This window comes from Sciurus carolinensis, chromosome 18 (genome assembly GCF_902686445.1).
Source record: "Sciurus carolinensis chromosome 18, mSciCar1.2, whole genome shotgun sequence".
Classification (NCBI taxonomy): domain Eukaryota; kingdom Metazoa; phylum Chordata; class Mammalia; order Rodentia; family Sciuridae; genus Sciurus; species Sciurus carolinensis.
In genome coordinates, this window is record NC_062230.1 from 38,136,432 (window position 1) to 38,157,677 (window position 21,246).

The 21,246-nt window shown below is 58.4% G+C and overlaps 2 protein-coding genes across 4 annotated transcripts in view; one reads left to right on the plus strand and one right to left on the minus strand.

Moving 5' to 3' along the window:
* Positions 1 to 17: 17 nt before the first annotated feature.
* On the minus strand, positions 18 to 19,932 carry Glis2 (GLIS family zinc finger 2). Of its 2 annotated transcripts, none has more exons than XM_047533220.1 (7): positions 19,391 to 19,932; positions 5,910 to 6,152; positions 4,885 to 5,057; positions 4,232 to 4,408; positions 4,019 to 4,152; positions 3,818 to 3,939; positions 18 to 2,917 (listed from the first exon to the last, which is right to left on the minus strand). In XM_047533220.1, exons 2-7 carry the CDS (start codon positions 6,079 to 6,081, stop codon positions 2,118 to 2,120), a joined length of 1,578 nt encoding a protein of 525 aa, XP_047389176.1. In that variant the 5' UTR covers positions 6,082 to 6,152; positions 19,391 to 19,932; the 3' UTR covers positions 18 to 2,117. The 2 variants fall into 2 exon arrangements, with proteins under 2 accessions (XP_047389176.1, XP_047389177.1); XM_047533221.1 differs by having other exon boundaries at positions 3,818 to 3,936; positions 19,391 to 19,930.
* The window catches only part of Tfap4 (transcription factor AP-4), a 39,564-nt gene continuing 38,196 nt past the window's right edge, over positions 19,879 to 21,246 (plus strand). For both annotated transcript variants that reach the window (XM_047533224.1, XM_047533225.1), the window contains exon 1: positions 19,879 to 20,482. The gene's annotated coding sequence lies outside the window, so the exon portion shown is untranslated. The remainder of the gene's footprint in view (positions 20,483 to 21,246) is intronic.

The window sequence follows — 21,246 nt, forward strand, 5'->3', positions numbered from 1 at the left end:
TCCATGACACAGAAACCATCTTTGCAACTCACTTTTATTGTTTCTTTATAAACTTCCTCTCACATGGAGGAATATATTGTTATAGTCATTAGCTTATCTCTTTTTTAAACTCTATGCTAACAGCAATGGAGCCAAGAGGAGGAAAAACATAAGCTACAATAGAAAGGCACTTAGAACCTGTTAAAATACTGATATCCTGGAATGTGCAACAATAAACCAACAACAACAAAAAGTATACCGGCCCTTCTAAGCCTGGTCTATCACCGAATCACATGCTGAGCTAATGTCACCTTCCAGTGCCCTGTTCCTCTGCTCCTGGGCTTGAGTCAAACCCATACCCCTCCCCACAAGCTAGGGACTTAAGGCCTGGGGCCCTAACAGGGGTGAGGGGGTTGCTTGGGTCCTGGGTGGGGCCCAAAGAAAGGAGACCAGCTCCTTTCCACCTTGCTTACAGCCCCTTCAAGGGGCAGAGCCAGCATGGCCGGGCCCTGTCAGGGCTTGGGTTCTAAGCCCAGCAGCAGGGCAGGCCAGGTCAGGGTGACCCCTCTGGAACAGAAGGGCAGTCTGGGAAAGAGTAGGATCAGCAGAACTGCTCAGAGGAACCACAGGGCTATGGAGGACCCCACTGCCATCTGGTAGCTCTTTTGTTCTATGGATGGGGAATTGGAGGAGGTTAGCCACTTTGAAGCCTAGTGACAGGGCTGGTCTGGAAGCCAGAGCTCCCAGCTGCTGGCAGGGGAGGGAACAGCAAGATGCCCAGGGTTGAGTGGAACATACTGGGTAGCCTAGCTTCTGGGGTTCAGGCAGTGGGGCCAGTGTCCTGTATCCTTGACTTATTCTGGCCCCTGCAGAACAGCTAGACCCTGGGGAGCTTACTGGGGTGGGAGTATAAGAGATACCTCTTAGGATGGGGTTCAACTGAGAAAAAGAGGAAACGACATCCCAAGTCCAGGCTCCTTCCTCCAGCCAGCTCTTCCCAGGCTGGAGGGACTGGGCATTCCCATGACCATCCTTGGCTGACCATTTTCCCACACATCCAGGCCTTCAGTCAATGGCCAGAAAGCCCTCTCCATTTCCCCCCTGGCATGCTGTCTTGATGCCCCTAGACCGGAAGCTACTTCTTGCCTCTTGGTTAGGACCAGTGTACTGCAGGCCTCCAAGACAGTACTACCTAGGCCAGGCCCAGCTGTGGTGACCAAGATGGAGCTTGGCCTGGCCCCACTTGTTTCCTGAGCCCTGGTTGCTGGACCAGAAGCCTGGATTGAGTCCTGGCACCAGGCTGTCAATCTGGTACCTTCCCTCCCTGGCTCCATGTTTCCCATACTCTCAGGATGCCTGAATGAGAACATCTAGGGTGCAGGGGCAGGTGAGTGGTCAGCTGGCCCTTTGGCAATGCAGTCTGATTTAGGCTGGGTGAGGGATGAGAGCAGCTGACCAAGCAGGCCTCCCTTCTCTAGTGAGCAGGGAGGCACCTTGTCATAGGGGTGGGCAGGGACAGCATGGCTTCTTCCTGTGGCTTAGCCAGGGTCTGCATCTTATCTTCTCTCCCTCCAGAGGATAGGTCAGAGGGAAAGGGGTCTAGGAAATCCCCATACGGACTAGGTGAGCCTAACAGGTGTTCTGACCCCAGGGGGCTCCTCACAGCTCATCAGTGAAGGGGGGAGGCAGCCTGGCACCAGCAGGAGGGCAGATGCTACCTTGCCTGCTCCCAGTGTTGGGACATGGGCAGCAGTCCCTGTTGGCCTCTGGCTGACAGGTGGGCAAGTGAGGGAAGAAAACCTGCTCAAGTTGGCTCTAGGATGGAGGCACCAGGGTGGGAAACCAAGGAGGACTAAGGGTCTGGTGGAGGATGGGCAGAGGGCTGAGGGTGAGCAAGGCCTCGGCACCCAAGAGCATGGTCAGGGCCAGGTCCTCACTCAGGAGCTGGGAAGGCAACAATGACCTTCTAGCACCATCCTTGCTGCCCAGCTCATCTGGGACTGCAGCTGCCCAGGGAGCACAGACCACCAGGCCCAGGGGCAGTAGGACATTATTGCTATTTCGCAGAAGAGTTTCTGTTCGTCAGGGTGGGGCCCAGAGCTGCAGGCTGAGCTGCCATAGCTGGTGGGTGAGCAGGCTCAGTTCACTACAGCTGGCTTGAGTAGCACAGAACCTGGTGGGATGACCACCCAACCAGGAGTTAGTGCCTCTGGGCTGCTGGCTGCCGAGTTGACGCCTGTGGACAGGTCCAGCACAGTACCTGGCAGCAGGGGGAGTCCATCAGGGCTTGGCCGGGAGCGGCTGCTCTCCGTCCTTTCAAGGGGAGTCTTGCAGCCCTCTGTGCCCAGGGCCCTACTGGGCATTGACCCACACCCTTTCTCCCCCTCTGCCTTGCCGCCAGCGGAGCCGGTAAGGAGGGAGACCACAGGCAGGCCCAGTCCACCAGCCCCAAAGGGAGAGGGCAGCAGTGGGTTCTTGGCCAGATTGAGGGGCAGGACAGGGCCTGGCAGCCCGGGGCTAATACCTCCACCACCCCCTCCACTCCCACCATTGCCACAGGCCAGGGCACTGAGGTCAAGGGGGCCAGGGGCCAGGGGCAGGGGCAGGCCAGGCAGGCTGGGGCCTCCAAAGAGGGCAGCAGGGTTGGGGATGATGATCTGGGCCCCACTGACATAGGGGCTGCTGTCAGGGGTCGGCAGTGGTGGTTTAGGGGGTGGGCGCAGCTGCAGGAGCTCCTGCTGCTCATGAGACACGAAGTGGCCATGGGCCTTGATGTGCTTGCGCAGAGAGCTGGGGTCTGTGTAGCGCTTGTGGCAGCCAGGCATCTTGCAGTAGTAAGGTTTGTCCACGTAGTGGGTGCGAGTGTGCTTGAAGCGGTCACTTGAGTTGGAGTAGCGCTTGTTGCAACCCTCATAGGGACAGACGTAGGGCTTCTCACCTGTGGGGTAGGCCACATAAGGGGTCTTACCCTCTTTCCACGTCTCCCCACCCACACTCTCAGCATCCCCCAGGCCCAGATCTCCCAGAGCAGGAACTCTGGTTTTGGGAGCATCCCCAGCACACAGCACAAGATCTTACCCAGTTGGGTGCTGCAGGCAGAACCCAGCCTGGTTAAGCCCTAGCTCTGCCCTCAGGTTGCTCCACTGCAGCTGGTGAACTTCGGCGGGCAAACTCCATCTTGGAGGTCATGTAGGTATATAAAGCACCTCCCCAGGTAGGCTCACAGAGTGCCCTTTGATTTGGCCTTGTTCAAAATGGCTCCAGATTTACTAAGCCTCTGCCACTGCACTGGCCAGGACAGGAGCCACCTGTGTCTGCTGTGCCTTTGAAATGCAGCTGGTTCAAGCAGAGAAGGCTGTGAGAGTAACTTACATATCAGGAAAAGAAACTCCACACTAGATTTCAAAGACTGTCTGAAGTAAGGATTTTCAGTGTCTTATGGATATTTTTTAAATATTGAAATGATAATATTATAATTAATGTCATCTATTTCTTTTGGTTCTTTTTAATGGTGATTAGGCAATGTAAAATTAGGTTTATGGCTCCATGAGTCAGTTGGCTCTACTGTGGGCTCAGGGAATGGGGAGCAAAGCAGATGCAGTCTCTGCTGTCCCCAAGGTAGCATTAGTCAGATCACACAGATAGGACACAGGAAGTCATGTCCATGCTCAGCATATATTAGGGCCTGACCCTGGGAAGGGATCCCCCAACAAGTGGCCTTCTGAAAGGGTCATGAATAATGAGATTTGTCCCCATCGCTAAAGCCCAGTTCTTCCTTAAGAGTCCCCTGCCTGCCCAGCTCTCCACTGTAGGAGAGACCCCCAACCAGGCCTCTCACCTGTGTGGGACCGGTTATGGATCTTCAGGTTCTCCAGGCGAGAAAAGCTCTTATTGCAGGTGGGGCAGCGGTGCGGCTTCTCGTTGGTGTGCGTGCGGATGTGGATGAGCATCTTGTACCTGCTCCAGGGAGGGCACAGGGGCACACTCAGCTTGCTGAAGACCCTGCCCCTCCCTCCTGCCCTCGTTCCTGCTCCCTCACCTGGCGTTGAAGCCACGGCCGTGACGGGCACAGCCCTCCCAGTGGCAGCAGTACCCTGCGTCCTTCTCAGGCTTGACATGATAGTCATTGACATGGTCCACCAGGTCTTGCAGGAGCTCGAAGAGCTGGTTACACTGTGGAGCCAGGCAGGGTTCTGAGCCTGTGTGGGGCCCCTGCCTGGGCCCCATACCACGCTTCCTGGCCCCCACTCACCTTGGCCCAGCGACACACCAGCTGCTTGGGCAGGGGCAGCTCTGGCGAGAGGCACTTGTCCTTAGAGGGTGTGAGGAAGGAGGAAGCAGGCAGATGCAGGGCACCCCCAGACCCCAAGGGCAGGAAGAACTGGAAGGAGCTGGGAACACTGTCCAAATATCGCAGCGGCTGGAAGTCCTTGGGTGTGAGGGCAACGGGAGAGCTGGTCAGTGCCCTTCTGAGACCCCCCTGCAGGCCCAGACCTCTTCTGTCCCCTTTTGGAATGGGTTGAATGGTATCCCACCAAAAGATACACTCAAGTCCTAATCCCTGTGCGTGTGACCTTATTTGGAAATAGGGTCTTCACAAATGTTAAAATGAGGTCCTGCTGGATTAGGGTAGCCTAAATTCAGTGCCTAGTGTCTTTATAAGAGAAAGGAGAGGGAGATGACACAGAAGGACAGAGGGAAGAGGGCCATGTGAAGATGGAGGTAAACTGAGGGGATAAGGGTATGAGATTAGGACTGCCAAGGAGGCAAGGAAGGATTGTTCCCTAGAGCTTTCAAGGGCTCCCCCATCACCTTGCAGACTTGAGCTTCCAGAACCGTGGGAGAATAATGTTATGGAGCCTCAGGAAACCAGTGCAGTTCTCTCAAATCCTTACCCCTCCTTACCGGGGCAGTCGGCACTGGAGGCAGGTCCCCATTGCCCTGGCGCTCAGGGGAAAGCGAGCTGCTGCCATTGGGGGAGTCCAGTCCAGATGGTGGTGACAAGCTGAGGTCTACCAGAGGGGCTGCAGAAAAGCGTCCATCCACCTTCTCAGGAAACTTGGGGTTCAGCAGGAAGCCTAAGGGAGAGGCATGATTCAGGGTGCTGGGTCAGAAGTCTTGGTGGGCCAGGTCCTACCACCTCAGGATCCCCACTGCGACACTGGGAGCAGATATCAGCCAGATACCCCCAGATGACTGTGGGACCCAGTATCTAAGGAGCAGCCTGTACAGCTGACAAGATGTGATGACACTGCCCATCGCTTGACCTTTACCACCCTGAGAGTTCAGCAACTGCATCAAACAAAGTGGGATGAAACAGGAAGTACCCATTTCATAGAGGAGACTGGTCTGGCACACAGGATGAATAATAGAAAAGGAACTTGAACACACTCCCTGTCATACTGGCAGGAGGGGACCTTTCTGACTTTTCTCAGGCCCCTTCCTGCCTCCATGCTCCCGTCCACAGTATAGGAGATTTGGATCTTCTAGCTCAGATGTGGAAAATCTGGTTTTCAGGGTGCTCTCGGAGGCAGAGCAGATGGGGTGAATGCCACGCTGGGCCTGAGCACCAAGCATCCCTTGAGATGCACTTGCTCCCTCAGGTCCTAATTTCTACCACCCTGGTTGACCAGCCACGACACCTCAAAGCCCAGGTGAGGTCTTGGAACCTACACTACTACTTTTAGACCCCCAAAGTCCCTTACCAAATTCTCCCAGGGCCCTCAGTTTGAACCCTGGCTCTGTGTCTCAGCTCCCTCCTCCTTCCAAAGCTAAACTGCAGGGAGGACGAATGGACAAACTTGTAGGTAGCACTCTAAACTGGAAGATGCCACGGGCTGTGGCTATGCCCTGGTGGACACACCTTGGCCCTTCTTCCTGTTGCCAATGCTCAATCATGTGTAAGTCCCCCACCCTGCCTGATGCAGTACCTGAGGGCGGGGAGCCTGGGGAGCCAGGGGTGGGGCTGTCATCCACCAGGCCCAGCTCCCTGTGCAGAGTGCGGTGCCGGACCACACCCAGCACCCTCTCCCGCTTCTCTCTTGCCGCTCGGAGCTTGGTGATGCTCAGCTTCAGGTCAAGCGGCTCGTCCAAGGAGTGCATGGTGATGGGGTGCTGGAGTTGGAGGGGACAGCAGGCAGAAGGGGGCACCCAGCTGGTCTTTAGGCAGGAACCTGAGGAAGGACAGGCACTGTGCTGTGACTCTGACCCCAGGCTCCTCCTTAAGCTGTACCCATAAAAGCTCACATAAGCAGAGAGGGAGCAATCTGGCCCCTAGGTATTACAGAGAGAGCCAACCACGCAGTCAGAAGTTCCACATCCACTTCCTCCAAGTTGTGGGGAGACTCATGTCTTCCATTTGGCCATGAAGTTGAGTTTTAGAGATGCTGCCTCAGGTCAAAGAGAAGTGGCAGAACTAGTAGCCTCAAGGCCAGATCTCTGGCCAGCCAAGCCCCAGCAGTCATTTCTTTTGAGTGGGGAGCCTGCCTGGTCTGGGTCTGAAGACCTAGAAGCAGGCCATGAGCAACAAGTGTCCTCGAGGTGGCAGTTAGTATTCCTCAGCAACCGAATGCTAGTGCCCTCTGCGCCCAGCCCTCGTCTCTTCTCAGCAAGCAGCCCTGTCACCTCCAAGAGAGCTCTGCTGAGAGGGAAGTCTCAGGCTAAGTCGTGCAGAGCTTGGCCACAAGGGACTGGAGGCACTTTCCAGGTGAAGCCAGGAGAGGCATCCACAAGCCAATGGGAGCCATAGGGCTCTGGGCTGCCACCAGGGGGCAGATGGGGACTGTTGCCAGTCTGGCCAGAGAGGGCTAGCAAAGCAGACCAGCTCAGTACATAAAAAACACATATAGTACATTTATTTTATTGGTGATAATGCTCTTCTGTTACATGTTTCATGCTATAATTTTCATCTAATTTTCACTGGTGTAATTTTCATATAAATGGACTCAGGATCCACTGACCAAGCTGTCAGCTCATCCCTCCAAGCTCAACACTTCATTTTCCTAGCAGCAGTCTTTTACACACAGGGAAAACACTCCCACTGTTTCCTGGCCTTTGTTCAAGGCCGGTACACCTTGTAAATCTCTGTTAACCAAGCCACATGAGATCCTGGCACTCACTGTATTTAATACAAAAGGGTGGACATGGTGGGTGGACCACCACCTGGAAAATACTTGGCACACTGAACCCAAGTTTGTGTCCTTGGTGGGGGCTAGTGAAGCCCACATGAATTCAGAGCTGCAGAAGCACTCTCAGGAACAGGACAGTGAGGACAGCCCCACGTCCCCTCTTGTCCCTTCTCCAGGCCAAGGCCCCTTGGCGACTTTACCCAGTCTTCACCTGGTTCCCAGCCCAGCACATCCTTCCTCTCCACCCCCCACAGATTCAAAGCTTCTGCAGAGACTCCCCAAGCACAAAGGAAACAAGACAGTCCCCTCCCTTACTGAGACCCTCTGCTTGCTGGGACAAATCCCCAGATTCTACTATAAATACATGAGCAACATGGAGACTCTCAGAACAGAGGTTGCCCACCCTCCCAGGTCTGCATCATCAGAGCATTGGGGGGTGAGCCACTCTTGGTGGTGAGACTCAGGACTGTGACTTGTCCCTATTGGAGCTGTCAGATCTGTTTATATGTGTGCCACGCACCCCGCTACCATGCATAAACCAGGGTTCCCAGCAATATAAAGGGGGTGGAACCAGAGCATCACCCCTCTCCTCAGGAAGCCTAGATCCCAGCTTGCAGGTGGGTGAGTGACAATGATGGGTGGCCTTGGGCTCCTCCTCCATTTCTCTGTGCAGGAGCTGCCCTCTGCCTGACCCCCGCTCCCTAGTTATGTCTGTCTGTGTGTCTGCCTGTCCTTCCACCTGTTTATTTTTAGACACAGGCCCCGTCCAACCTCCCTGAAGCTCCTCTGTGCTGGGAGCCTGGAAGGAGAGGAAGGAAGTAAATATTTATGCTGATTAAGAATTCAGGAGCCAGGAAGGGCTGGTGGCCTGGTCCCTCTGCTGGCCCAGGGCCACAGGCCTCCCCATACCCCCTGTCCTTATCCCCACCCTGACCCTTCCAGATAAGGGGACCACAGGCAGGATGGTTTGGGAGCTGGGAATCCAAGTGGATGCCGACTCGCAGGCAATACTGCCCAAGCAACATCTTTTGGCACCTGTCCCACTGTGCCCTCTACCCGTACCAGGGAGCTGGGGAGGAGCCATGGTCCTGGGTCACCTTGTCTTAGAACCTGCAGGGGACACTGCCTCCCTTAGAACTGGAGAGGTCCCAGGAAGAGCCATCTCCATGGGTGGGGCTGGGCACTGTCCCACCATCAGCAGGCCCAATCCCCAGGGACTCCCTTGCACGTGGGTAGACACACACACACACACACACACACACACTTCCTGCTGCTGGGTTCTACCCAGGGAGGCAGGGGTTCATTCCTATAAAAGCCAGAGCTCAGCCCAGGCACTACCTCCCTCTCCTGGGAAAGGAAGGAGCCATCCCAAAGCTCTCACCTCCCAGCAACCCCACCCCAGACTAGCCTGCCTAGAATCTTCCTCCGCAGGGACCTACCCCCCAGGGAGATGGCCTGTGACCCCACTCCCACTCTGATCTTGGCCAACCTCAAAGTGTTTCCCCCACCCCCATCCACAGCTCTCGGCAGCCAGTGGGCTTGGCTCTGCCCTTTGTTCTGGGGCTGGATGAAGAGGGCAGGAAGGAGAGCCCGGTTCCTGCTCTCCTTAATACCTGGAGGCCCTTCACCTCTAGCGCTAGCCACGCCATCACCTGATTTAATGCTCGTGGGAGGCGGGTGGCCCTCGGAAGGGCGGAGCGCCGCCTGCCTTGCTCAGAGAAGTCGAGCTCGGCCAGCAGTGGACCAGGGCCGCTTTGTCCGCGAGGTCTCTCCCTCGCGGTGGGGCGTCCCCGCGGCAGGAGCCCATCCCTCTCGGACAGGTGCCGAGGCGCAGGCCCGGGCAGCGGGGTGGGGCGTGCCGACCCGCAGGTAACACTTCCTCACGGAACCTCCCGGCGCGCTGGATGGCGGCGGAGCTGCGATTGGTGACCCGAGGCCGCGTCTCAGGGCACTCGCACAGGGCGGCGGGGTACGCTCGCGGCACCCCCACCGAGGTCCGCGGGGTGGACCGCGCAGCCGGTCCCTGCGCAGCTCCTCCAGCTGCAAAAGGAACTAATTAGAGCGGAGGGAGCGGGAGGAAGCGGCGGCGGTGGCGAGGGAGGAAGCGCGCGGGGGTGGCGCAGGGACCACCGGGGCGGCGGGGGCTGTGGGGCTGTGGACGGCCCTCCCCCACCCCGGGGCGGGGGTCACCCGGAGGGTGGGCTGGGCGGCCCCCCGCCGGCCAGGCCAAGACAATGGCTGCTATTGTGCGCCCGCGGCAGTCCTGAGCAGACGGGCCCCCAGCTGCAGCAACCCGCCGGTAGACCCATCAGCCACCTCCGCAGGGCGGTCCTGGGCGCTTCCATCTCCGCCCTTCCAAAAGCAGGACCCGACCCCAATGAGGAAACTAAGGCTCAGGTCGCCAGGCTAACAGAAGACTGCTAGAATCCTGCTCTGGATAAAGTTCCTCCTTCCCTGTTTTGGGCCCTGAGCCTGGAGGGGCAGAGGTGCAGGATGGGTTAGGGTTATTTGTGGACAGAGTGGGGCGTGACAGATGGGGAACTACGGGACTGACGAACAGCCTGACTTGACTAATTCCCTTGGCAGAAGCAGTGAGGACAGGGCCCTCTGTAAAACTAGGGCAGCATCGCTACCCACCCCACAGCAGTGTGGGTCAGGTGAGTGACCACCAGTGTATCAGTGTTCTCAAGGGAAACTTGAGGGATACGCCTTATTCCTGGGGTAGTCCTGATACTGCCCCTTTGGTCAGCTGTGGCAAGTCCTGCTTGGACACTCTGGTCTTACAGATGGAGAAATTGAAGGCCAGAGGGGAGGGAGGCATCTGCCTCAGGTTGCAAGCCAGTGGCAAGCCCTGGACTTCAAGCCATGGGTGCATATAACAGTGAAAGTACCAGCAACATGCCAGCACCTGTTAAGGCAGGTGTTGTTTCATCCGCATTTTACAGATGCTGTAAAACTGAGGCTCAGGGAAACTAAGTGGCCTGTACAGAGTCACATGGCTTGTCAGTGACAACACTGGGCTTATTAGCCTCTTCTATGCCTATGGAAGTGGGGAGAAGCAAACCAAGAGCTTATCAAAGGGTTTGTGGGGTCTCAGTGCAGAGCCTGGGAGAAGGGGCAGCAGGGCAGGCAGTGGGTGGGCGCTGGAGGAACCGACCTGGGTCAGGGGGCCCACTGGAGACTTGGAGAACTGAGGGCAGAGATGCTGCCAAAGCAAATGGCCCCACAGCTCCACGTTCCTGGGAACTGGCTGTGGCTCCCTGCACTGGCCAAGAGCTCCACCCTCCTTAGCTGCCCAGTGACCTGGGCTGGAGGGCAGGGGCAGGGCCTCTGAAGGCCCCTCCTTTTGACAGGCAGAAGGTGATGGCTCCAAATATGGGGCAGACCACCAGGAGTCCTGCTACTTCCTGCCCATGTCACCTGAGCCTCTTCATCCTTATGGGTAAAGTGGAATGATAAAAGTAACAGAATAGCACCTGGGGTTTGGGGAGAAAGCAAGGCAATGCTACATATCCAATCCCTACTTGGTGCTTCCCATTCGAATGAAATATTTAGCACCTGCAACAGGGCAGAGCACACAGTAGGTTATTTAGTGAAACCTGTCACATGAATTGTCACCACTGCTGAGTCCTCAGCCTTTGGCAGTCTAGAGCTGTAAGGAGCTCAAAGCAGGACTGGCTTTCCGCTCTGTACCCATGGAAAGTTGCGGTAAGACCCCAAACTAGGAGAATCTTGGCTTTGCCAAGGCTACTGGTTGACCTTTACCCCTCAGAAAGCCTTGGGCCTCTGCTGTCCCACAGCAGGCCCTAATCACCTTCCAGAGCCTGACTTAGCACTGAGAGCTGAGGCAGCCAGAGACAGACCTCCTCCCAGGCCTAGGGGAGGGGCTTGTCCTGAGGCCTGGACCCAGCAAGTCCCAGGAGAGGGGCCAGGGCAGCACCACTTCCTGGAAGGCCCTGGGGTTCCTTCCCTGGGAAACCTCTGCAAGCAGCTCCTCCCTATCCCTGAGGGGCACCCAGCCAGCCACCTGCCCCAGCGGGGACACAAGAGGTCCCCAGGTGGCCCAGCCAAGTCTGAACTCAGTCCTCTGTCATGGATGTTTCAGGAAAGCACCCAGCTGAGCAGCACCTGAGGACAGCGTGTGCCAGGAACCCTGAATGCTGCGTGTCCCTGTTCCTAGAGCAAAACCAGAGTTAGGCTACCTGATTGCAGCCTCCTGGGCCTTCCCTGGCTGTGAGGCCTCAGGCAGGTCCCTGTCACTCTGTCTGAGTCTTAGTTTCCTGGTTGGTAACTCAAGCATCACCACCACAATAATGGTCAAGACTTGGCCCCCTGCCTGCCACCAACTGGTGGTCCTGATGATTCTCATTTCCGGCTCTGGGCAGGGGGTGCCTCATGTAGTAACTGGGGAGCTGAAGCTTGGAGGCATGCTGGCTGGCTCCCTGGGCCCCTCACCATCCCCACACCAGACGTACTTCCTTGTCCAATGCCAGCAGGGAGGGTGATGCCAGGCCAAGGGGAGTCCCAGCACACAAGTGCACCCTCATACAGACACGCTGCAGGGCCGGCCTGGCACAGTGGCCTCACCATGTCCTGGTAGCTCCCATCCATGGCCCCCACCCCCTGCTGCCTGCCCGCCTGCAGCCACCTTTGCACAACTATGTCTGGTATTTTCCTGTCTGCCCAGCTTGTGGGGGGTGCGTGGGGCCATGAGCACTGAGAGCACCGCCTGCACCTGGGCCTCAGCCAGAGGCAAGCACGCCAAGCAGCCCCCACACCCGCTTGCCTGGCTGGGAAGGAAGGAGGGAGGGACAGTAGGGCTGGGCCAGGCTGCCCAAATCCCTGGGAGGGGCCAACACTGGGGGAACCAGACAGGGACACACACCCAACAAGGCCAGGCATGGGCAGCATTACCGCTCAGTGGGCGGGCTGAGTTGGGCCACTCACCAGCGCTCTTTGGGGCCAGCACAAGCATTAGCCAAAATCCCATAGGATATGAATGGAACCCCCCACCCCCCGGAGCCTTCAATGTCACACCTGTGCACAAACAACACACACAGGACATGAAGGTAACCTGCTCTAGTCTCAGAAACCAAGATTTAGGAGCCTCTGCTTGGGGATGGGCCGTTACGAGGTCTGGTCCCCAGAGGAAAGGAAACTGAGCTTCCCAAGCCAAACCTGGCTGCAGGCAGACCCACCCCCAGGCACCTCCTAAGTCCCAGGCCATCCCCCACCCCACCACACTCCCACTACAGCAGTGTCTGTGGCCCTCCTCCCCCACTGCCCTGGAGGCAGGCACCAGGCCTCTTTGAACAACTGCACCTGCCAACTTGGAGAGCAGAAAGCGGGTAAGGCAGGCGCTGGACTCTGGCCCTTCCCTCCCACTTCATTTATGCATTCCAAACCAGGCCTCTGCTAGGTTCCAGGTGCCCCAGGAGAAGTCAGATGGAACCAGCCCTTAAGGGCACCTGGACACGTGGGCAGTGAAGAAACAGCGTTAGGGGTATGCTGCTCTGTTAAGGACTGGGGGTCAAGTCTGAGTCAGTCATATGGATGTGGGGTGAAGAGTCTTGGGGCAGGAGTATGGGGTCCCTCCCTCTGGTTGGGGACCATCCTGGTTCATCCTGGAGGCCCCATGAATGAGGTAGTATTCTCCCCAATTGCCTGATGAACTGCCAAGGTCACAGAGACCATAGCAGTGCAGCTGGGAGTCACCTCCTCACTCCAAAGCCCAGTCTTCCCAAGGCTGCACAGGCCCAAAAGTGGCCCCAAGGAAAGGCAGTAGAGGAGGCCCATAGGAGAGCGCTGGACTGGGGAGCCATGAAGTGCTCTACATGGGAGAAATTCACCTGCCCTCTCACCCCAGTCTCCTGTCCACCAGCTGCCCCTTTAGCTCCTCCCTTTCTTAGCATCCTGGCCTCCTGAGAGCCTATGGTTCACCTCTCAGGCGCCAGCTCCTGCTTCACAACTTCCATGTCTCCAGCTGTCATTTCCCTCCTGCCTGTCTCCTCCAGGATGTCTTCCTGATTCACCTTCTCTGGCTTCTGCCTCTTCCAGTTGCCCAAGAGCCCCCTGAGTGAGGATCTACCCATGTCCCCACTGCCGAAGGCAGGGTGCCTCGCCCAACAGTGGCCCTCTGCTACTTGCTGCACCCACCTTGGGTCCAAGTCCTTTGCTAATGCATCTCTAATGCCACAATGTCACCATTGGTGACAGCATGCTGAGTGTGCCTGGCCCTTGAAATATCCTGTGCCCTGTCCCCTAACTTCATCCCCAGGACTCCTCCCCCTGCAACTGACATTCAGAACCTCCTTTTAAGAGGGAGACTTGGAGTAGATACCTCTGGGGACCTGGGCAGCTCCAAGTCCACTGGGGATGAAAAAGGGAAGACCTAAACTCATGGACTGCTGCCCCATTTCCCATGTCCCCTGGTCCCGAGCCCAATCCTCCCCCAGACAGAACTGGGCAGCAGTGTGAAGTCCTTGGGATCCATGGTCAGATAAACAGGCTTGATCCGATGATGCAAGCCTGTTTTGAAAGGGTGGGGGCTGGCCTGGAGTGGGACTGGCACTAAATATCCCAGTCCCCCCGCCTCACATGACATCCTTTGTACCTGCTCTCCACTCTCCCAAGCCCTTGGTCCTCAGCGGATGTTGGAGCAAATGAGTGAATTTATTTCTTGTCTCCCCCATCACATGAAGCAGATAGGTATGTAAGTGCTTGAGGCTCAAAGAGGGAAGTGTCTTCCCGAGGTCAAAGTTAGAAGCAGGGCCATGTCCCCTAACACAGATGTGTCTTCATTCTGTCTGGGGCAAGGGACCCAGGTACAGACCTGACAAGGGGCAGGGAAGACAATATGGATCACCCTGGTCAGCTGGGATGACTGGAAGGGCCTAGCTCCCCAGCTTCATCTCCTGCCACTCTCAGAGCCCCAGACACCCAGGCAAGACCAGGTACCACAAGGGCACCCCACAATCTCTGGTTCCACCTGACGCCTTCCCCCACTCCCCCTCTTGGGGCAGCAAAGCAAACCCAGAAGCCAAGGCAGCTTCCAAACCTATCCCCACCCTTTTCCTTCCAAAGGGAAAAATACTTTAGGCAGGTCCCAGGGTCCACAGGACCAAGCAGGTGACCATGTATGTCCTTGAGGCATAGCTTGCAACAGGGTGGAGCTGCCAGGCAGTCAGTAAGCAGTGATGGGGTGGGATGGACTTATGAACAGGGAAGATGAGGAAGGACCCTACAGCCTTGGGGGGGGACATCACAGCTGGGGACAGTGTGCATGGAGGTGTGGCAGTGGACAGTGGGGGCTCTGGATGAAGGAGGGCAAGGCAGGAGGAGAACTAGCACAGGCAGTCTGGGACTTGCCATCAAACCCAGTAGAGACAATGGGAGCAAGGGAGAGACACTTCTTGTGGACACATCTGCCCCACATCAGGCCCTTGCAGTGAATCGGGGGCAGGAGTAGAGTTGGGAAGAACTGTAGGCTAAAGTGATTTTTCAGGGGTCAAGGTCAAACAGCCCTAGGCCCTGGTTCCCCTCTGATCTTCCCTGACCCCATGTAACTTCAGGCCAGCCCCCAAATTTCTTAGGGCCTCAGTTTCCCCCACACTCCCAGCACACTCCCTTTAGTGCCAGTGGGACACACTGTGCCATGCTGGAGACCCTAACTATAGGGTAGGACTATTCTAGGCGCTCCCAGCCGTGGTCTGATTCAGTTGGCTCAGGGGGTCTCGGTGGGACTCCACTGGCTTCCCACCATCCTTAGCCACAGGAGGAGGAAACCAGGGGCTGTGTGTGAGTCCCCATCTGCCATGGCCAGAGTCTAGGTGCATACACATGTCCCACCAATAAGCTGGGCCCCTGCCCACAATGGGCACTACCTGGGTTCTTAGGCAGCAAAGACAAGGGACATAGAAGGCCCACAGGCCAACCCCACCGTTAGGGCCCTGGAAGATGCCCACCACCCACCAGGGCATCTGGAGTAGATGGGAAGCCCCTCACTCCTTAACTGGAATCACATTCTATCTCCATACCTCTCAGGCTCCTCCCAACCTGCCTCGAGCTAACCAGAACCTCCATCCCATCTGGGGATGGGAGAATGGAAGACCAGAGCTACAGCCTCAGAGTCTGCCCAGCCTGGAAACCCTTAGTGGGAGGTATCACAGGACTACAGAAGGGTCCCCCCCAGGTCGGACTTTTGAACTCCCAGGAGACCAGCTGTAAAGGAGGTTCCTGGAGGCCCTTGTCCTGGGAGGGTTCCTGAGCCCCAGAGCAGGAAATGAGAAGAGGGCCAAACCTCCTACCTTCCATCTCCTGTGGAGTGGCCTGGAGCTGAGTTGTGGGGTTGGGGATGACAGACACCTCCAAGGGAAGGGTAGGCAGGGGAACCAGGGCACACAGACACCTCCCTCCAGAGCAAGGGCCCTGCTACTCTCAGGCTGGGACGCTACCTGCCAGGATCCCTAACCACAGCAGGCCCACATGCCCACTGCAGTTTTCCATCCCCAACCTCAGTTTCCTCATCTGTTAACTGGGGATAAGTGGGTCTCTGTCACAAGGTTAACACAGCAGCTTCACTGAGGGATGCAGGCCCCTGCAGAGTTCACCAGGCCAGTGGAAGGCTTTTGTGGTGCTTGAATTTTTTCCAGGGATCCTAAGGGGGTGTTCTCCCCAGCAGGATACCACCTCCTGACCTACTTGGGAACCTAAGGATGGCACTTTATTAATTGGAGAGATAGCTGAGGCTTATAGGACCAAGCTGGAGGCAGGAGAGAAACCTGGGTCTGCCTAGGCTAAAACCCTGTGAAAGACCCCCACCCTCCACCAGCATCAGCAAGTCCTTTTTTCCCCCAGGATGGAAACGGTGGCCAGACTCTGGCCTATCAGCACTAGGGGTGCTTGTTGAAAACATCCAGTCCCCACCCTTGGCACATCTGAATTAGGATTTACCAGGTGGGGCCCTAGGTAGACACCTCAGAAACCAAGGGGTCAGCAGCCATGTCCCATAGCCTTGCTATGGCCATGGTCCCTACAGGGCTGGCAGCAGGCTGGCGCAGAGATGGGTATTCCACCCCGACCTGGTCCTGGTGACCTCTAGAAGATGAACCCCAGTATCAGTTGGGACCTCAGCCAATCTCTGGGACCCTTCGCAGCCCTTGAAGGAGGCGGTGAGGCAGAGGGAGGAATGCCATCTCTTCCAGCTTCTTCACCACCTTCTTCACCGTCTGGGAGAGGTTCCTTTGTTGCTTAACACATAGCCCTGCCGACCAGGGACTCCCCCAACCCCTGAGAAGGGCACTTCTGAGTGACGGAAGGATCCCTGCCTACCTTCCAAATGCCCCCTCTGGCCTCAGTCATCTGTGAAAGATAAAATAACCATAACCTGAGTAGAAGAGGGATCCAGGGGAGCTTTACACAACCTCAGAAAAGGCAACATCCCCAACTCACCCCACCCAGCTCAGGACCTCTCCTCTAAAATCCGAATTTCCTTAGCCTCCCCTAGAAGGCAGAACCTATGGAGGCCTGTGGGGCTGGAGGGACGCAGCACACCTCCCAAAGAGCAGAAGTACAGCCCCCAGCCACAGCTATCTCATGCTAGGATTGCCCCAAACTGCTCAGCACTGGTTCCGCCCTTTCACCCAGTGGGAAATTCAGCCTGGTAGATAGAAATACACTTGGAAAAATGTTGTGGGGCAAACATTCTTTCTTCCACACCACAGAGCGGACTCTGGAAGGAGTAAATGGCCAGAAGACCACCTAACCTGGAGTCAAGGCCAAGTCAGGAAAGGAGATGGAAAGGAGTTTGGGGAGGCGGAGGGAGGGTCCAGCCCCTCTCTAAGGCCCAAGGAGGGAGCCTAGCAGAACTTCCTGCTAGGCCAGTTCACCCTCTGGCCCCAACTTGTACTCCCTGAAAGTGGAGCCCAGGCAGAAGAAATGGCCGCGGCTACCCGTTCACAGCTGGGCTTTTCAGAAACAAAAGCTTTGGGGGGACGCGGTTCACACGATTGTTTAAAATGAGGTTTTGGGATGTCTGTGGCATCGTTATTCATACTGGCTCCACCCACGGATAATTGAGAGTTGGCTTTTGTTGGACTTATCCTTTCCTCTCTCCTCACACCCGCCTGCCTAGTTTTCTCTTGGACTTTGGAGCTCATGAAGCTCACCTTATCTGACCCCTTGGTTCTACAGATGAGGAAACTGAGGCCCAGACTTGGTGGGGAAACTGGCCCAAGGCCCCTGCAAATTGGTGACAGAGACAAGACTTGAACCCAGAACATCAGACTCCCAAGCTAGGGGCTTTTCCCATTCACCCTACAGGCTGTGACTTGGCTCCAGCAAATCCCCAAAAGCCACTGACCCCGAAAGCAGTGATGCCTGGAAGTGAGGTGACTCACTGTCTGGCTTCCCAGGGCACCCCCTCCCTATTGGTGAAGGAGGGACTGGCAGGTGTCCCTGTGCAGAGAGCCAGGAGCAGGGAGAGGCCCCCCAGGGGGCCTGGGCCAGGGTCACTCAGGGGCCGAAGAGCCCCAGCTGGAGGGATTTAACACCAAAGGTCAAAGGTCACAGACAGGGAAGGGCGGGCAGGCAAAGGGGGTCAGGGGGTCAGCACTAATGGCAGCTCCGGAAAGGAGGGGGAGGGGAAAAGGCTAAGGAAAACAGGGCTGCTTCCAAGGGGTCCCCAATCCACAAAACCAATGTTCTAACCCGTCACTGCCTCCTGTTTGGCTGGCTGCAGAAAAGGCTGAGTGGAGCTGGGGTGGGTTGAGAAATGGGCTGAGTAGGGCTGGAGTGCCACAAGGGGTGTGTACTGGGAAGGGCCCCCCAGGTGCAGCCCCTCCCCCAGTGTGGGTCAGGGCCAGCTGGGAGGCCCAGCCTGGGCCCCTAGGGGAGAAGGAGGAGCAGAGAGAGGGGGAGGGCTCCGAGGTCACCAGGGAGGGATGTGTGGGCTGGGCTGGGGCAGCTGTGGTACTGTGGCACCAGAATGGGGCCTGGGGAGGGGTGGATGGGCTGGGAGACTGAAGGGGCCACTTTCCCATTCACTGAGCTGGGGAGATTTCAGAAAGCCCTCAAGGGGCACAGTGTCTCCAGGCTGTCTTCCCCAGCACCAGCTGGGCCCCACCTTCGCTCCAGGAGGCCAGGACAGCAGGATGGCTGCCTACTACTCAGGTTGCCAGCTTCCAAGGACCATGGCTCAGACAGTATCCGTAGACCAGACAAAACCCACAGGAGCCCAGTCTTTGGCCAAGTCCCCTGCTGGCCTGGCTGCCCCCTTGGTGTCAAGCTTTCCCTCCAGAGCCAAGATCCCAGTCTGTGATGGCTGGGGGCCCAGGGCTCCTCCCAGTATCCCTTCCAGCTTCCCAGGCTACAGGGCAGGGCCAGGCAGCTCCCTGTAACCATTGCTCCAGGGCCACCCTCTGGCTGGGTTGGGCGGGCCCTCCTGGACAGGCAGACAGCCTGCATGCTGCACTGCTGTGGCCTGAGTACCCTGCTGAGCAGGGCAGTATGCCAAGGCCTCCAGGTGCCAACCAGGATTCCAGCCCCATCCAAGGGGGGCAGCGGGAAGCAGGCGCAGGCATCTCCCTCCCTGGGGATGCACCTGCCTCACCCCCTCTTCCACCCCCTCCAGTGCTTCTGGATACCCCTGCCCTCCCCACCCTGCCAGGCCCCTCACCTGCTTCCACCCAGAGGGCAGAAGTGAACCAAGCACTGGATAGGATTTCAGTTCTCTGTGCTGACCCTCGGGGACGCCCCCATCCTGGCCCTGCCTGGGCGTGCTAGAGGCAGCAGAAGGGAGACTTTCGGGACAAGGGAGGCACCTTCCAACCCCTTACTAGTAACATCCCGAGCGCAGCCACGGGGAGGGGCGGCTGCCCTGCTGCCCCAGACAACTTCGTGCCCAGGGTCCGGGTGCCCACCTCTCACCTCGCAGCGCGCCCCCACCGCGGCCACCCAACTTCCCCGCGGAAGTTTGCGCCGGCCCCGGGCCCGGCCGCGGCTCGGCTCGGCCTCCGGACACAGGAGGGAGGGAACCAGGGAGGAGAAAGACCGAAAGACCGAAGGACGGGGCCGGGGAGCCGGTGAGGGAGGGAGCGCGCGAGCCAGCGAGCGAGCGAACGCAGGGGCCTCGGCGAGGGCTCACAATGGCCCGGGGCGAGGCGCGGACGCGCGAGGGGGAGGCGACCCTCGGGGCCCTCGGGCCCGGCAGGCCCCGCAGCCCCCGCGCGGCGGGCGAGCTCCCCACCCGTCCCGTCCCCTCGGCGCGGCGCCCGGGGGCTTCCTACCTCGGCGGCGGGGGCGGTCGTGCTCCCGGCTGCGGGCTCCGGCGGTCGGGGCGGCGGGGGGCGAGCGGGGGAGGGCCGGGCGGGCGGGGGCCGGGGCGGGAGGCTCACGGGGCGCGGGCTCCCCTGGCACGGCCGCCCGGCGCCCGGCCGCTCCGCCACATCTGCAGCTCGGGCAGGGAAGGTGGCCGCGGCGGCCCGGCCGTGCGGGGATGTCTTAGAGAGGGAGGGAGGAGGGAGGAGGGAGCGGCGGGAGGAGGGACCGGCGGCCGCGGAGGAGCGCGAGGAGGAGGGGCGCGGGGGGCGGCCTCCCTCCCTCGCGCGCCGGCTCGCCCGCTCCCGCCCTCGCTGCAAACCCCTCTCGCCGCCGCGGCCCCAGGCCCGGGGCGCCAGCTGCCAGGCGGGGCGTGCGCGTCGGGGGGAGGGGGCGGCCGGCTGGGCCGGGGGAGGGGAGGAAGCGCGGGCGGCCGCGGGAGCGGGCACCGCGAGGAGGGAGGGAGCCCGGTCGCCGCCGAGACGCGCGTCCCGCTCGGCCCCCCCGCGGCCCCGCCCCCGGCCCGAGGGCAGCGCTAGGACACGGCCCGGAGGTGGCCGGGGGGCGGGGGAGACCGAGATATCCCGCCCTCGGGGAAGCCCGGGAGTGGGGCGGGCGCGTGGGCCCAGAGGAAAAGCCCCGAAGACCGGGAAGATGGAGGAGATCTCAGCGGCCGAGGGGGCGGGGACCCTCGCCGCCTCCTGAGGGGTCACCTTGGTCAGACCCCCCGCGGCCCCGGGCTGCGGGGAAGGCGGCAGGAATGCCTCTCCGCAGGCCCTGATTTCTCTGCCCAGCCCAGTTCCAGGAACGCACAAGCAAAGGCCTCTCCCGATTCCGAGCGGCGCAAACGGGGTTCGAGGCTCGGCTCGACCTGTGGCGCCCATGCGACGCCGAGCTGGTCCCTGCCTTCCCCTTGGCCTCGGTTTACGCTACGGTGGAATAAGAACGAGGCTCGGATCGAACAATCTGGGCTTCTACTATACTGGCGTCAGCAATGGGACAACGTAGGTCCCCAGCCTGAGCGCTGCGGGGTCCTCGATCCGGCCTGGACCTCGCTGTTAGTAAGTACCATGAGTGGCCACGCGAGAGAGAAGGCCTGCACCTGGCCACGAAGCTGCTTTCTGTCCCTTCACGTTGAACCTCAGACTTGTGTTCTTGAGGGTTTTGTTTGGGCTAATCCTGAGCCCCCGCCCAGTGTCTTCTTGCCACTGTCTTGTCTGGTGACAAATTGTGGTTCAAAAACAGTCCTCCTGCTGCTGCCCAACCCTGCTTCTCAATTGGCCCTGAATAGACCAGAAGACGAAAAGACACTTTAGATTCAGCATTCTGGTTGTAATTCTGTCTTCGTTGGTGCATTTGATGCCGCTGTAGCCTACCAGAGCCTGAGCATAGCAACTTGAGCATAGCAACAGGCATAGTGCTTGACACATGCTCCTGTCCTGGTGTGCCGGTGGGCACACAGTAGGTGCTCATGTCATGGTGAACAAATGGACACGTAGTAGGTGCTCATAACTGGTTGTGTGCATACATAATAGATGCTCATATTTGGTGCTAATGAACACATACTAGGTAGGTGCTTATTACCTATTGTGTGATTGGACACGTAGTAGGTGCTCATGAACTGTTGTTGATAATGAAAGGGAGCAATGACTGTAAGGCAGCTATTTGGAGGTGACCTCCCCCTGCCCCGCGTTTCCCAAGTGCGGATTATGTGGAGTGTGACCGGGTTAAACATTACCCGGCAGATGGGCCCAGGGGAAGGCCAGCTTCGGGAACTAAAGCGTCTAGCCGGGGGACTGTTAAGGGCCGACTCGCGATCGTCGGA